The 14,245-nt window shown below is 34.5% G+C and overlaps 1 protein-coding gene across 1 annotated transcript; it reads right to left on the reverse strand.

The window, feature by feature from the left end:
- Nucleotides 1–1,861: 1,861 nt before the first annotated feature.
- LOC128245682 (uncharacterized) lies at nucleotides 1,862–4,964 on the reverse strand. The gene is made up of 2 exons (XM_052963908.1): nucleotides 4,552–4,964; nucleotides 1,862–2,907 (listed from the first exon to the last, which is right to left on the reverse strand). The coding sequence occupies exons 1-2, from the start codon at nucleotides 4,850–4,852 to the stop codon at nucleotides 2,828–2,830; spliced, it is 381 nt and encodes a 126-aa protein (XP_052819868.1). The 5' UTR covers nucleotides 4,853–4,964; the 3' UTR covers nucleotides 1,862–2,827.
- Between the last annotated feature and the right edge of the window lie 9,281 nt (nucleotides 4,965–14,245).

A 14,245-nucleotide genomic window follows, 5' to 3' on the forward strand; every position in this document is an offset into this window, starting at 1 on the left:
CACATGGGCATGCGGTTAATGATACAAAAACTACAAACATGACAAACTATGAGCACATTTTAGCCAAGAGCCAAAACACCATCACAAACATGACAACATTAAAACGTTTCCTTTCAAACAAGTTAAAGTTTTAGTCATATCGCATACACCATTCACACAATTGATTTGATAATTCATACAGTTTTCATGGCCATCAGACAGTTAAATTACGCAAATTGATATAATCATAAATTGAGATTATGGTCCTTGATTGACTCTGGTTTATTTTCAAGGCCAGCCTAATTTTAAAGGCAAGTTGTTGTTTTTTACTCCTACCCGAATACCGTTCATTCGAACTACCTGATACCGCACACTTTGTCCAGGGCCCTTGACAGTTGAGAAATACAACTCCATGTGATCATGCATTCAAGTATGGTCCTTCATTGAATAAGGGAGTTTGGTTGATGTTTTTCGGAAAGTTGTAATTTTACTCATATTTCTGATACCGTTCGTTCAATCAACTCGATACTTAAGACAGTACTATTATATTACACAACTCTTTATGATCCTAAATACAAATTATGGCCCTTGGATTGATATAGAAAGTTGCATTTGGTCATCTAACAAAATATATTTAAAGTGTCTGAAAACTCCGTATGATCAAGGCAAAAATAGGATACAGCCGTAACAAAGTAACAGTATATTTCCAAACCTTTCCCATTGAATACACGTTACACTGTGACCTACATGATATGTTTCTTTGCTAATGTTTATATCGTAGAACACATTTAAAATCAAAACCAAACATTTAAATACTGCTAAAAAAAGATAAATGTATTTCTTTGACCTTTAACCTACACTAAACGGCATTATGTGGGGTTGCCATTATGAACATAAATACAATGTAAGGCTCTCAGAGGCAAACGTTTAGCTTCAGCCTGGTTGAACTTTGGACTGTATAGCAATAACACTTTATCTTGCCTGCATTTACAAGCGGATCTATTCAATAGCGATTAAAGCCAGAGTTATCCAACTTTACGTTATTGTGTTTGCACTCCGACGCCAAAAATAAAACAAGCGACAACAACCAGGCTGCCACAATACCCTGACCGTTTTCTTCGTAGACCAGACAAGCTAAAATCGTTATAAGATACCTGAAAGACGCACTCTTACTCAGAAATAAGATGTACTACAATTGTTTTACTGTACCGAAACGGTTGAATAAATATCGAAAACAATGGTTCATATGAAGAAGGATAGCGGGTTTAATTTGTAAGAAAGGTGCAGAAAACAGATATTTCCACCTTTCGAGACGATAGTTTATCACTGTATTTTTTAGGACCCACCAGTCGTTCTATATTGATGCGTTTTCAAATATTAAATGCAAGGTTACAATCTTGTTATCAGTAATTAATTTTGTTCATAAATGCATTATTTATAAAGTAGTTAAAGGTTTATCACTGAAGTTTTATGTTTGTTATACATGTATATGCATTGCTTTTAAATACTATTGTCCCTTCAAGCTAATAATACCTTACCAAAGTGGCATGTGATCACAAAAAACAGACGCTAATTATCATGCAAGTCCAACATCGTTCATCTATCATTATACATATATGGAATTTGAAATGTTTTTGACGTTCTAGAATAATAGAGCCATTGTGATCAATTATGATGTTTGTAACACTACTTGACAGATACGCATAATAGCATGCGTATCAAATCATAACCTTGTCTTGAATCATATCAAAACAAAAAACAACAACGTAATACGTATTTCATTAACATTAAAACAGTAATTTCACTTAAAGGTCGCTTCAACTTGAAATGTTGAATGCCGACAGGAAATAACTGTCCAAATTGATAAAAATGGACATAAAAATGAAGTTTTGAGTCTTTATTTAAAACTGAAGACCTTAAAGGAACACATCTGAATTAAAAAAAAAATAATGTTTGAAAAATATAACAGGTATCCTATTCAAATGTAATATTATTTATTATTTAACAACACGTTCTAAAAACTTGCATGCCGATATCATAATTTGTCATGTTCAGATGTATGTATATTAATTGACATATTTAGAAGATGCGCAAAAGTAAGAGTGGTAAAATGTGATCTAAAACTAACAACCACAAGACAAATCTGATTGTAAAAATAAATAGCTATTCAGACGGTAATTGCGCTTATATATATATATATATATAAACAAAAGGTCAACTTTAACTGTAGATATAACATATTTGAAACCTTACTATTAGTAATTGCTACCCTGTACAGATAATACAGCAACGTAGACTAAATATGGATGTTTCTTGATCAAACACAACTTAATAAATAAATATATAAACCTGATTCAGACATATGCAATAAATTAAATAAAAACTAAAATACCAGAATCAACCACCAATCACGAGACATAATCAAGAAATAAGTACGGCAAGAAAAAAACAACATGGACGTCCCCGAGGCCGTGTAGGGTGTGTCAAACATGACCTATATATATATTAAATATAGTTTCTCATCAACAATATACTTGGGCAAAAAATAGTTCTATAATTGCAACACAAATTATTCATTATTTACTATTGAGGTATAAAAAGCAGACACATGATCAATTAATTTTCACTAGCGGTCTTGAGACACTCTAGAATGTAAAACAATAGTTTTTATGATGTTTCAAAACATGAAGAACTACGCTTAATCATTTAACAAATCAAATTCCACAGGTTTCTTGTATTGGAGTTGAGATTGTTCGTAAAAACAAGACCATACGTAACAAGTATTGTCATAGATTGGCACACACTTTCATTATGTGATGGAAACGAAGCATGGCGTTGAAACAGAACCTCAATTCATGGCCCTCATCATACACATCATTCTTGCTTGCCCGCCCATCATTCTACACAAATAGGTATCCCTCATGAAATCTGAAAATAATTAATAAAACAATATAACTCTTTGTACGCAGTAGAACAAACTAACAAAGGCTTTCGGCTACTGAGCTTGTTTCTGTAGTTTTTTTCGTATATATATTTATACAAGATCATCTTATTTGCAAACATTAAATGGTCGAGCAACGTCATACAAATCAGACATCCATGCAGGTTATATAACTTTAGTGAATTAGTTATAGAAGGATGTTGCACCTTTTTTTGATAGAACAATTATGTCCCCATAGAGACAAGAAGCCCTCTAACTTCATACAACTAAATGTTGACGATAATCAAATATTTCCTTTGATGTTTTTAAATTTTGTACTATGATAATTAACACACAGAAGGTATATATTCGGCAATTGGAATCAAATTATTAAATAATGAAAGCGCTGAAAGGCTGCAGACGCGACAAGAGTGATTTAACTTTTTTTTTTAAATCTGTTTACAGGAAATAAAAGTCGAATTAAAATATTTTGAGTTGCTCCAAACTGTCAACGTTTTGATTGCGTTTGATTGGTCCATTATGTTTTTTTTGTTTTTTTTAAATACAAATACATCTACAAGTACAACATATTAAAGAAACTGAGATGCTTTGTTTATTGTTCATTTAATCGGTATAATTCCGAATTGACTACATAAGGCCAGTGTCTACTTGTATTCACAGGTTTATTACAATCATTTTGTTTGAACTCATTTAGAGTTACCTTTAATTCTGAATAAGATGGTATCTTTTATAAATTGGACTCATAAAGGCGCACAATACCGATTGATACAAAACTTTTTTTTATTAAATTTAATGGTAAAATAAGAACAAGAGTATGCATTAGGTACAGATAAAAAATGTTAAATTTTATAAATGTTTTTTTTTCATAAAAAACTATGTGGCCACAAAGTCCTGAGTTCAAAAAGCGCACAACATCGCTTAAATGTCTTCTCTACCTTAAACATATGCATTTGTTTTGTTTCGATCATTTTGTTTTGCGCCAACCTTTATCGTGCGCCTTTATAAATGCTATATTTCAAATGCATTCACCTTGCGACCTCCGGAGACGGTGCAGTTTGGAGAGCATTTATGTTGCTGATATTACAATGTACAACAATATGACTTCGTCGAAGGTGAATTAAGCCTTATGGTACTATAATGTATAATCGTACTTCAATTATAACCTATATTTCCATCAAATAAAATCGCCTATGGACTTCAACTTTGCTTTATCGTTAAGAGTTCCAGCTTTACATCTTAAACATACATGACGTCATAGTTTGGTTAACCATATAATCTAAGTCAGTTGAAACAAATTTGATAAAATCAGGATGAGGAAGCACGTTACTTCAACGGGGTTCTCACATGAGTCAACACTGGTCATAATCGATGTAAACAAACAAGAAAGTGACGTTAATTCATAAACAACATTTTTGAGGGAAAGGTATTAAAAATATATTTTAGCCTATAACATACTATACTAATTTCTGCTTTAACCAGTGTGAAATATTTTTGGCATTTCTTAGTAATTAGTAATATTTAAGAAGTCAGACATGTGTTGAAAATTTAGTTTTGTTCATTACTTTCATTAAACGAATTGTTCGTAAAATGTATACGGTATATTTAAACCGTTAAAAACAAACGGAACAAACCTCCCATTCCGCCTGACATAGCCATCATCGACCCGAATCCTCCACCAAACATGCTCGAACTTCCACCACCTCCGCTACCGCTACTACCGTAGCCACCACTTGAAGCCCCACTGCCTCTACCGCCACTTCCGGTGCCTGTTTCAGTTGCACCTCCACCTCCGTAACTAGTAGCCTGATTCATGCCGCCGCCGCCGCCTGAAAGAGCTCGCATCAAAAGCATATTTAACATTGTGTCGCCTTGGGCGTTCGTCTGCACCGCCATCAAAACAACCAACAGAGCACTGACCACTTGTAGCTTCATCACGACGACACTTAATCGTTTTGCCAAAGATGACAAAGAAAAAGTCCTTTGTTTGAAATCTACAGCGCAGGCCTGGCTTCCTTGACAAACTCTACCTAACTAACAACTGAGGACAGGTTAACGCTTTGCTTTAAATTGAATTCAAATGTCACGTGGTTATTTAAATTAGCACATCAATAATTTAAAGTGCGGCGTGAGGCCTGTCCGGACCTTTATCTTTAAGAAAAAATATCATTTGCGGTTCATGCAAACGTTTCATTGACATTTTTACAACATTAGGGTAAACTAATAAAGTAAGTCCATCACAAAACTAGTCATGCATCACTTTAATATTCAAATGCCAATTAGCTCATTCATATAACATGACCTCAGTCTAGGTATTGTGTTAAAATAAACAATACACGTGAATAACCGCATTCACGGAAATACACTTACTCATGAAGGAATTCTTTTTCGTAACCAGGGGCGAATTCAGGATTTGATGGAAGAGAGAGCGTAACTTTGGTGCGTTAGCTTTTGACTGCGCCCTTCCCTCAGACTCGAATTTTTCAAGCCTGAATTGTTGGCATGGGGGTTTGGGGGTTCCCCATCATGAAACTGTAAATAATTTGTAATCCGGAATGATGCATTTTGAGCGTAATTTATAATTCGTTCTCCTAAATTTAAAAAAGAGGTAAACTTGGACGCATTTAGTTGGATCCGCTAGTGGTTACCACTGAAATATTAACCACGAAAATATTGCTGCTGAAAATAAACATCTTAAAACTTCAAAGGAAGAAAACAGGACTCAAAATAAGTTACGTTTTGGATTAAAATAACGTTTCATCTTCTCAATGGTTAAACCGTTAAGTTATTAAATGTTCTTATACACCTCATCAAGTTTTCTTTCATTGAAAACTTATGCTTATGTTGAAATTGATTTTGCTGAATGTATTGTTACGACCACCAAACGCAACAAAGAAAGAGAAACAAGCAATAAAAGGATGTATTTACTAACGGTAAACAGTTAGCCGCATTCAATATTCCGTAAACCGTAAGCCGTATGCAATATTCCGAAATATAAACCGTAAGTTGTATGCAAAACCCCATAAACAGTAAGGCGTATAAGATATTCCTTAAACAGTTAGTCGTATGCAATATTCCGTATAGCCTAAATGGTATGCGATTATCCGTAAACCGTAAGCCGTATGCAATATTCCGGAAACGTAAGTGGTATGTAAAATTTGTAAACTGCAAGCCGTATGCAATATTCCGTAAACGATATAATTATGGTATGCATAACTTATAGTAAAAGTATTGATTATAAGGCCAAAGCTTCAGAAAATTCCTTATAGAACGGCAATTTATAATAGTTCTGATTGAAGGAAGTTATCTTGAATGTCACAAACTCAAAGCACTAGTATAAGAAAACAATGTGAGCCATTTTTGAAAAAGAACGTTTCCTTTAGGTCTTACAAGAACTTCGACAATAAGTCTTTAAATAAACATCTTTCCCAGGTACCGTTCTATCTCGCCCATATCGTTGAGGACATGTATGGTATATATTGGGCCACGAACATCTATTAAAGCAAATCTTTTACGAACATGTCCCAGTAAAACAGGAAACCTCAAAAGGAATTCACCTCCTTAAATAGACTCAAGGTACCTTAAACTTATGTACAATGTTCATCAAGCATGAAACACCTATAACAGGGATCAGAACATGGCAAACTGGATAAGCTACACAAAGAATCTTAATACCAAAGTCAAAAGAGATTCTATAGCTGTTTACTCAAAGACAACATAGGAAATTTGGTTTGTGATCAAAAGCTGGTGACGTTAAAAATGAAATGATATATCAATATAGCCCAAAATATAGGAATATCTGAAACTCAGCTTAGAGATAAACACCCTAGTCTTGACAAAATACAGGAGAATTGCCAAATGCCATTTCAACCCAGTAACCGATACAAATTGGAAACTATATAGGTCAAATACAAAAAGCAATTGGAATATATCTGATTTTTCCCCAATCATCATTGCTGGCAAAGATACTTTAACAGTTCCAATCTGAAACATGATCAATTAAATCTTAGTCCAAGGATCGTTTACAAATAGTCTTAAAGTAGCACAAGCTATCCTAATTTTCAAGAACGATTACCCTTTTATAGAAAGTAACATTAGGACCGATCAACATTTCACCAATGTCCAAATCATATGACCAGGTCATCAGTGAGCAATTGATTATTTATTTTGATTAAATTTTTAATCGTTTCCTGGCAGCTTTCAGGTAAACGTTTAGATTTCAAACTTCCCTGTAAAGGCTGGTGGAAGACCACGCACCATGATCTCATCTAAGGCAAACTTAATGCATTTGGTATCACAGCCCCAGTATGTGAACTTATGCACAACTATCTTAAAAACAGAAAAAGACAGGTCAAAATTTGTCAAATTACCTGTGAGTTGGACTTCATTCTGAAAGGCGTGCCGCAAGGACCAATATTAGGGCATCTAGTCTTCAACAGCTTTCTCATTGATATCTTCTACTTTATCAATAAAGTAGCAGCCTTGTATATATCCAGTTTCCAATACTCTTTCTGTATGTGATAAAAATCCTGATGTTATTCAGATCTCGCTTGAAGAAGACAGTTACATTTTGATAAACTGGTTTACTTTCAATCAATCGCAGGCTTACCCTGACAGGTTTCAAGCATTTTTTGTTAGCTTAAGGTCTGTTCACACAATTCAATATACATTATCACTCTATTGTTTATGACGAGCAAGTTAAACTTTTAGGCGCTGCGGTAGATTGTTTATTCAATTTTGATGCCCAGATTTCCAAAATGTTCAAAGATTAAGCAACTTTTTGACAATCAATATTAAGCTCATTTTCTTGAAATGTTTTATAAGATCCTATTTCAACTACTGTCCTGTTGGCATTTTTTTTTACCAAAACCAACACAAAAAACTTCTTCATAGAGTTGAATTGCCATTATAACATATGATCAGGGTAAGATGCATCGCTACTGAAACTTAAAAATGTCTGTACGATATCTCAACATATTTTGTTCAAAACCCTGTAGCTTTTAAGACATGTAATTTTAATATGAAAACTGTGTATTAATAACTCTTTTCACTTTGAGGCCAGTCAGGTATGGAACAGCCACCCGTAAGGAAATAAGGTGCTCTCAAAACTACCTTGAGTTAAGAAGGCTAATCCGCACCTGGACAGGTCCCTTTTGTAAATGCTCAATATGCAAATAATCCTTTATAACTTAAAAAATGAGAATTATAAGGTGTTTCACTGAATATCTTTTTCCTTTGTATCTGAGGAACAGGAATGTTGTGTTCAGTGTGAACTTCACCTGTCGGTCAAAATGTAAGCAAGAAGTAGTCGGAATAAATTGCTGCTACGCGGCATCTACACAGCATCTTCAAGACGTGGTCGGTAGTGCTCGCCGCTACGTATTACCTCGAAGTGGTCGGTTTCCGTCGACGCTACACAGATGCACTAGAAGAGGTTTGTTTCACTTGCCTTGCCACGCAGCACTATTCCCTTGAGGAAGTCGGCTTCACTCGGCTGGAACATGGTATTCCGTAGACGAGAGTGGCTAAACTGGCTGGCTTCACTCGCCTGCATTGCCACATTCCATAGAGGAAGGTATTACTAGGCAGAATCGCAGCGTACCCTAGATGAGGTTAGTTTAACTCGTCTGTAACACGGCGTTCCATAAAGAAAGTCGGCTTCACTTGGCTGGAACGCATACTCACAAAGAGGTTGGCTTCACTCGTTGGCTTCACTTGCCTGCGACCCAGCATTTGTTGGAGCAAGTCGGCTTTACTCATCTGCAACGCAGCATTCCCTAGAGGAAGTCGACGTAACTCATCTGCGACGCAATATTCACTAGAGGAGGTTGGCTTTATTCATCTGCAACATACCATTTCCCAAAGAAAATCGGCTTAACTCATCTGCAACGCAGCAATTCCTAGAGGGAGTCGGTTTAACTTATCTGCAACGCAGCATTCCCCGGAGGAAATTGGCTTTACTAATCTGGAACGCAGCATTTCGTAGAGGAAGTCGGCTTAACTCATCTACAAGGCAGCACCCATGCACATCAGCTTTTCATGGGACACACGCATCCAACTTCAACAGCTCTTCAAAAGATACGTGCATTCAGCTTTAACAGCTCTTAGTCCATACCGTACAGCTTTTCCAGCGACAAATTTAACGAACAACCACAGCTCATCCAGGACCATCCGCAGTGCTTTCGAAAGCGGTCGCTTTACCATGACGCTGCCAACATTAATTTACAGAAATACAAGTACAAAATTGCCAAATAAATTTATAACATGATTTACGTTGATTTGCGTAACATTAATGAACAAAAAGCATTCTGGCATTTGAGTATATCAAAATAATAGAATTATTTTGATTTTTATTCGAACAGTTGAATCAAAACTAGTGGCGGGGCTTATTTTCCATTTAAGGATAATATTGTTCGACTAAAGAAGAAGAAAAAATCATTTCGGTATGGCATTATCAGAATACACAAATATATTTTCAGAAAAAGCCAAACAAACTATCATATACAATACAGGTTTTCCACAGCTCGTATTTCGTCTTTTCCAAGCTAAGAGTGTCCTGCACATGCTTAAAATCCTTTATTAGGTCGAGTTGTTTCTCTTTACTGATGTAAACAAATACGAAATGATTTTAACAACAATGCATATGAAATACAGCCTTCTCATGAGCACTATTAAATCTCATTCAAAGTAGGACTGTTTTTTATTAGAAATTTTGGACGTTTTTTATACTTCAGGAACATGATGACGTGGATAGTAGGCAGTCACACAAGAAGAATCACTTTGATGGATCATTCTGTTTCTGTTTGACATTTATATATTTTTAGTGTTTACAATAGATATATGGAAATATGAAGCACGCCCCTGAAAGTAATATTTTAGTCCCCTCGTCAGAAACATCTTAGGTTGTTTGTGATTTTACCAATACTCTAGAAGTGTTCCAAAATCAGGCATGTGGTCGCTCAATGCTTTCGTCATATCAACAACATCATATCTCGCTAGGATCACTTCTTTCAAGTTTGGTTGAAATTTGCTAAGCAGTGTATAAAGATTAATATTTTGAAGTATCTTTTGATGGCGACAACGAGCTAGGAAGGACAACGGACTTTGACATAAGAAAACATTTAGAATATCATTTTCAAGTACACTGGAAAGGATCAGCTTAAATTATAATACAAATACCACGAATGTTACTGTGTGCCATAAGTATCGTTTTTACTGAAAACCTTTTTGTCTTTTGTCGATGTGATTGGCTCAAACTGATGGAATGATTGGAATGTGTAATATTAAACTAGAACTCGTTCAGATACTCGTTTAGATTTATTATGTGTATGCACAGTTCATTATTCATAACTTAACTGTTGGCACTAAGACATATAACGAAGTCTTGTGTAGTTGATGCTCATTGCTCTTAGCATGCAGGAATTGTACAACAGCAGTACACCGGCCATATAGGACCACATCGCCTGATTACGTACTTTATCTGAAAATGGAAGGAAATATAGTTGTGATAAAATGTATTTTGTAAAGATAAAACTGCAGAAAATAATTGTGAATCGAAAGTTTTATTTTTTTGCAAATGAATTCATTTGATGGTTCCGATGGTTTATTTGACGTTTGGGGCGGGTTGGAAGCATTAAAAATGAAAACAAGATAACATGTGTACTCTATTTATAATATAGATAATGTGTTCCTGGTCTCGATAGAATGATCCGACCCGAGGGCATGCGCGTAAACCGGCAATGTGACTTACCAAGTTACCGCCAACGCAACGTGCTCGGCGGTCAGATTTTTCGATTCGGACTCGACCAGTAAACCATGATTGATATATTTTCTTGCTTACCTTGTAATATAATAATTGGCGTGGAATTCTCTTCTTTTTCTTTGACATTTCATCCCAAAAAAATTGTGCGACGTTGTTTATTGACGTTATGAGGCGAAATAATTTAATATCACTGTTTACGTCAAATAGCCATCTAAATTACATTTTTGATGAAATGTTTTCATGTTTGATTAAAAGTCTTGCATACTTATATATTCAAGTGCGCTTCATTAAAATGGCATTATGTCTTTTTCATTATCTAAAACAATGAAATAAATAAGAAGTGACATAAACGGCATGGGAGTGAGGTGCCAGTTTGATTTTCCAGTATGGCTGGATTCATCGGAAAAGACATTCCGGTGTGGGAGAAATACTTTATAGTTAAACTTCCCTTCGAATCATACTTTAAAAATATTTTTTTCAATAATCGATTTGATTTATAATTATATATATATTCTAGAAGTAAGACTGATATTTCACTTTTTTAGTGTTTATCGCTTCCAAGCACGATCATCTTTAAAATTAGCCCATACATTTTAACCTTCCTCCAACACCTTATGCTGATACTGTTTTCAGGAACATCATTGTTCATCATTTCCTCCTCATCAGAATATCTGAATATCAAACGATCTTTAATGTCACTTAAAGCGAACATTTTTTGTTTTACATTTAAATGATATTTGTTAGATAGACGAAATTTTTGCCTTTTCATCGTGTAACCCTTGTAGAGACAGAATCTGTCATAAACCTTCGCCAAATATTTCCTCATTGCTATATGATTTTTGAATGAAACGAAAAGGAAATATATTGAACATATTGTTCCGAGCGATGATACTTGTTGCTCAAAATAGACATAGCTGCAAAAATCATCTACTTTGCATTCATTTCAAATAGTTTGACAGATAGACGTCTGAAAGTTTAACACCTCATTACTTTTAATATAAGTTATAGCTAGGTAATTAATCTAAGTGTGCAGATGCAGCGTAACATTTAATAACGATCTTGACTTGGCTAATTTTAGGAACAATGAAGGTAGTATGCCTAATTTGTTTCTGTACAAAAAGAGTCTGTCTTTTAAGCATATGATTAACTATAAAGATACTACCTATCAAATATAAGTTATGTAGATACATACTTCGTGGTTAAATGTTTAATTTCAAGTTCGCTTGTTGCACTTACAGCCCACAAGTTATACACAATTCGAGCATTTTTATCTTAACAAAAAATCTTGCGGATTTGAAATCTGCTTAATTGAATTTTGGTTGTCAGAGCTAATTAAATAGTAAATCTGTACAGCGATCCAAAAGGTGGAGGCATGCGCCTGTAAACTAACTTATTTTTTGCAATACCATCTTGGCCTCTTTTTGTAGGGACAGTATAACTAATACATAGAACGACATAGTCCTGTAAAATCACTAAATCAGCTTTTAATTTTTACCATATCATAGAATCAATCATCTAAATTTTTAACTAACAATACATATTTATCAATGGATTTCGATATACATCTATAAACAATAGCGCATTCACCATCGCGAAGTTGTTATGTCCTATACAGGATATAATCAGAATATTCTTCCACTTCGATATCATTAACATAAGAAATCTACGACTTACAATTCCTTTTATATGTAAGGACAATTTAATTGATACCAAACTAGTTTCAGTTTTGGTTTCAATGGTTTCGGCGGCTTAGAAACCTGTTTAGAAGGTTTGTTTTGAAGTAACAAACGCATGGCTCTGTGTACAGTTTGAACAACATTGTGATTTATCTTCAATGCAATGAAACCGCAGATGGTCCATTGCCTGATTTAACTTAAAGGTGTTTCAACACACATGTTGGATCACTGTACACCATGTTGTTTTCTTCAAAGTGAATTAGTGTTCGGATGGAACGAACCGACGAAACCGTAACCGGAAGGTGTTTCGTTAGTTTCAAGAACCAGTTTAAGTTTTCGAAAAACAAACGATAAAACTTGTTTTCATTTCATTTGTAACTGTTACCACCAATACACAGCTCGTGAAACCGATGTTAAAATAATCAAACTAATTTATTGCCAACACAAACGTGTGAGTTTAATACGAGGTTAATATAAGTTTTATATAAGAGTTGTTTGTGTTGAATTCGAGTTTTGCATGAATTTTATATCAGTTTTTTATTTGTGTTTTAAATGAGTTTATTAAGAATTGTATGCGTTTTATATGAGTTTTGTATGAGTTACGTGACACATTCTGAGTGGTCACGTGGTTTAATATGTACATGAATACGACTTGATAAAACATACGTGAGACAACCATTAACACGAGCACCACATTTTAAGCAATCGGAGTTTATTTTCAAAACAGTTTTTGGGCATGTATGATATCTACACAATGGCATCCCCTTTTTGTTCAGTTAATATTAATTGTAATATTGGGGCTTGGTCCACGAATATAGGTTACAATTTAAGTTGTACTTTTGTATTGAATTATATGCATTTTAAGCCTCTGGTGCAAGCATGATTTAATTTGTTTGTACTCGACTCCGAAAAACAACGACACGTAAATTAATAGTATTTCTAATGCTGATTTTTTTAATAATTCCTTTTTAAGTCTAAAGGCTGAGTTCAAAATAAGTGGACGGAACATAGATGGTTGAAGTGTTTTTCATAAATTAATGTTAGGTGTTTTGTGCTAGGTGGTTCATGTAAGAGACAGCTCCGTATTTCGTCCACAGCGTAGGTACTTTTTCTTGACTGGTTTGAAACGTCTTAGTATGTTTGAAAATTTAAAAGCGTTTACGTTTGTGCTATGAAGCGTCGAATACAAAACCGTACAGTATAAGACGTGAATTGTTCATTAAAATTTTAGATAACTGACAGTTTGTATTCAACCAACATATTCTTCAAAACCTTGAACAAAAACTTGTTAACGTATTAACGTAATTAACATAATTTATGAGAAATGTTCCATGTCAAAACATATAAGAGTTTAAACTTACATGGTTAAATGTGGTGAGAGAGTTATCAAGCGCATAATTAAACATTTAGGGGAAACTCGGGCTTAAGATGTTACAAGCTTGTATAGATTGTCTTTGATTCAAACCATAATTTATCAGAGGTTTAATGCTCTGATTTAAACTATGTTAAGATAATCCTGAAGTTATTCAAAGAAGAAATGCTGATTCGGTTGTATAAAGAATTACTTGGTTGTATAGAAAATGTAATGTATCTAATATGTTAATGAACAATAAACGTCTAATACTATACGTATTTATTGAATCAAAATGCAACATGAAAACAATACCGCAAAACAGAAGGCATATTGTTTATTTAAGCAAGTGTGCCAAGAAGGGGGAGGGGAGACGGAGGAGCAGAGAGAGAGAGAGAGAGAGAGAGAGAGAGAGAGAGAGAGAGAGAGAGAGAGAGATGGTATGTGAAACACCAAAAATTCATTCATAAAACACTTCAACCATCTCACTGCCGATGTTTTGTCCACTGATCATAAACTCAGCGTGCAGACTGCAAAAT

Source organism: Mya arenaria, chromosome 9 (genome assembly GCF_026914265.1).
Source record: "Mya arenaria isolate MELC-2E11 chromosome 9, ASM2691426v1".
Lineage (NCBI taxonomy): Eukaryota > Metazoa > Mollusca > Bivalvia > Myida > Myidae > Mya > Mya arenaria.

Excerpts from the sequence above, each read along its gene's own strand:
- LOC128245682 (XM_052963908.1), bottom strand. The coding sequence starts at position 4,852 with ATGAAGCTACAAGTGGTCAGTGCTCTGTTGGTTGTTTTGATGGCGGTG. Across the intron at positions 2,908-4,551 it reads TATGTCAGGCGGAATGGGAG|ATTTCATGAGGGATACCTAT; the intron begins GTTTGTTCCGTT and ends AATTATTTTCAG.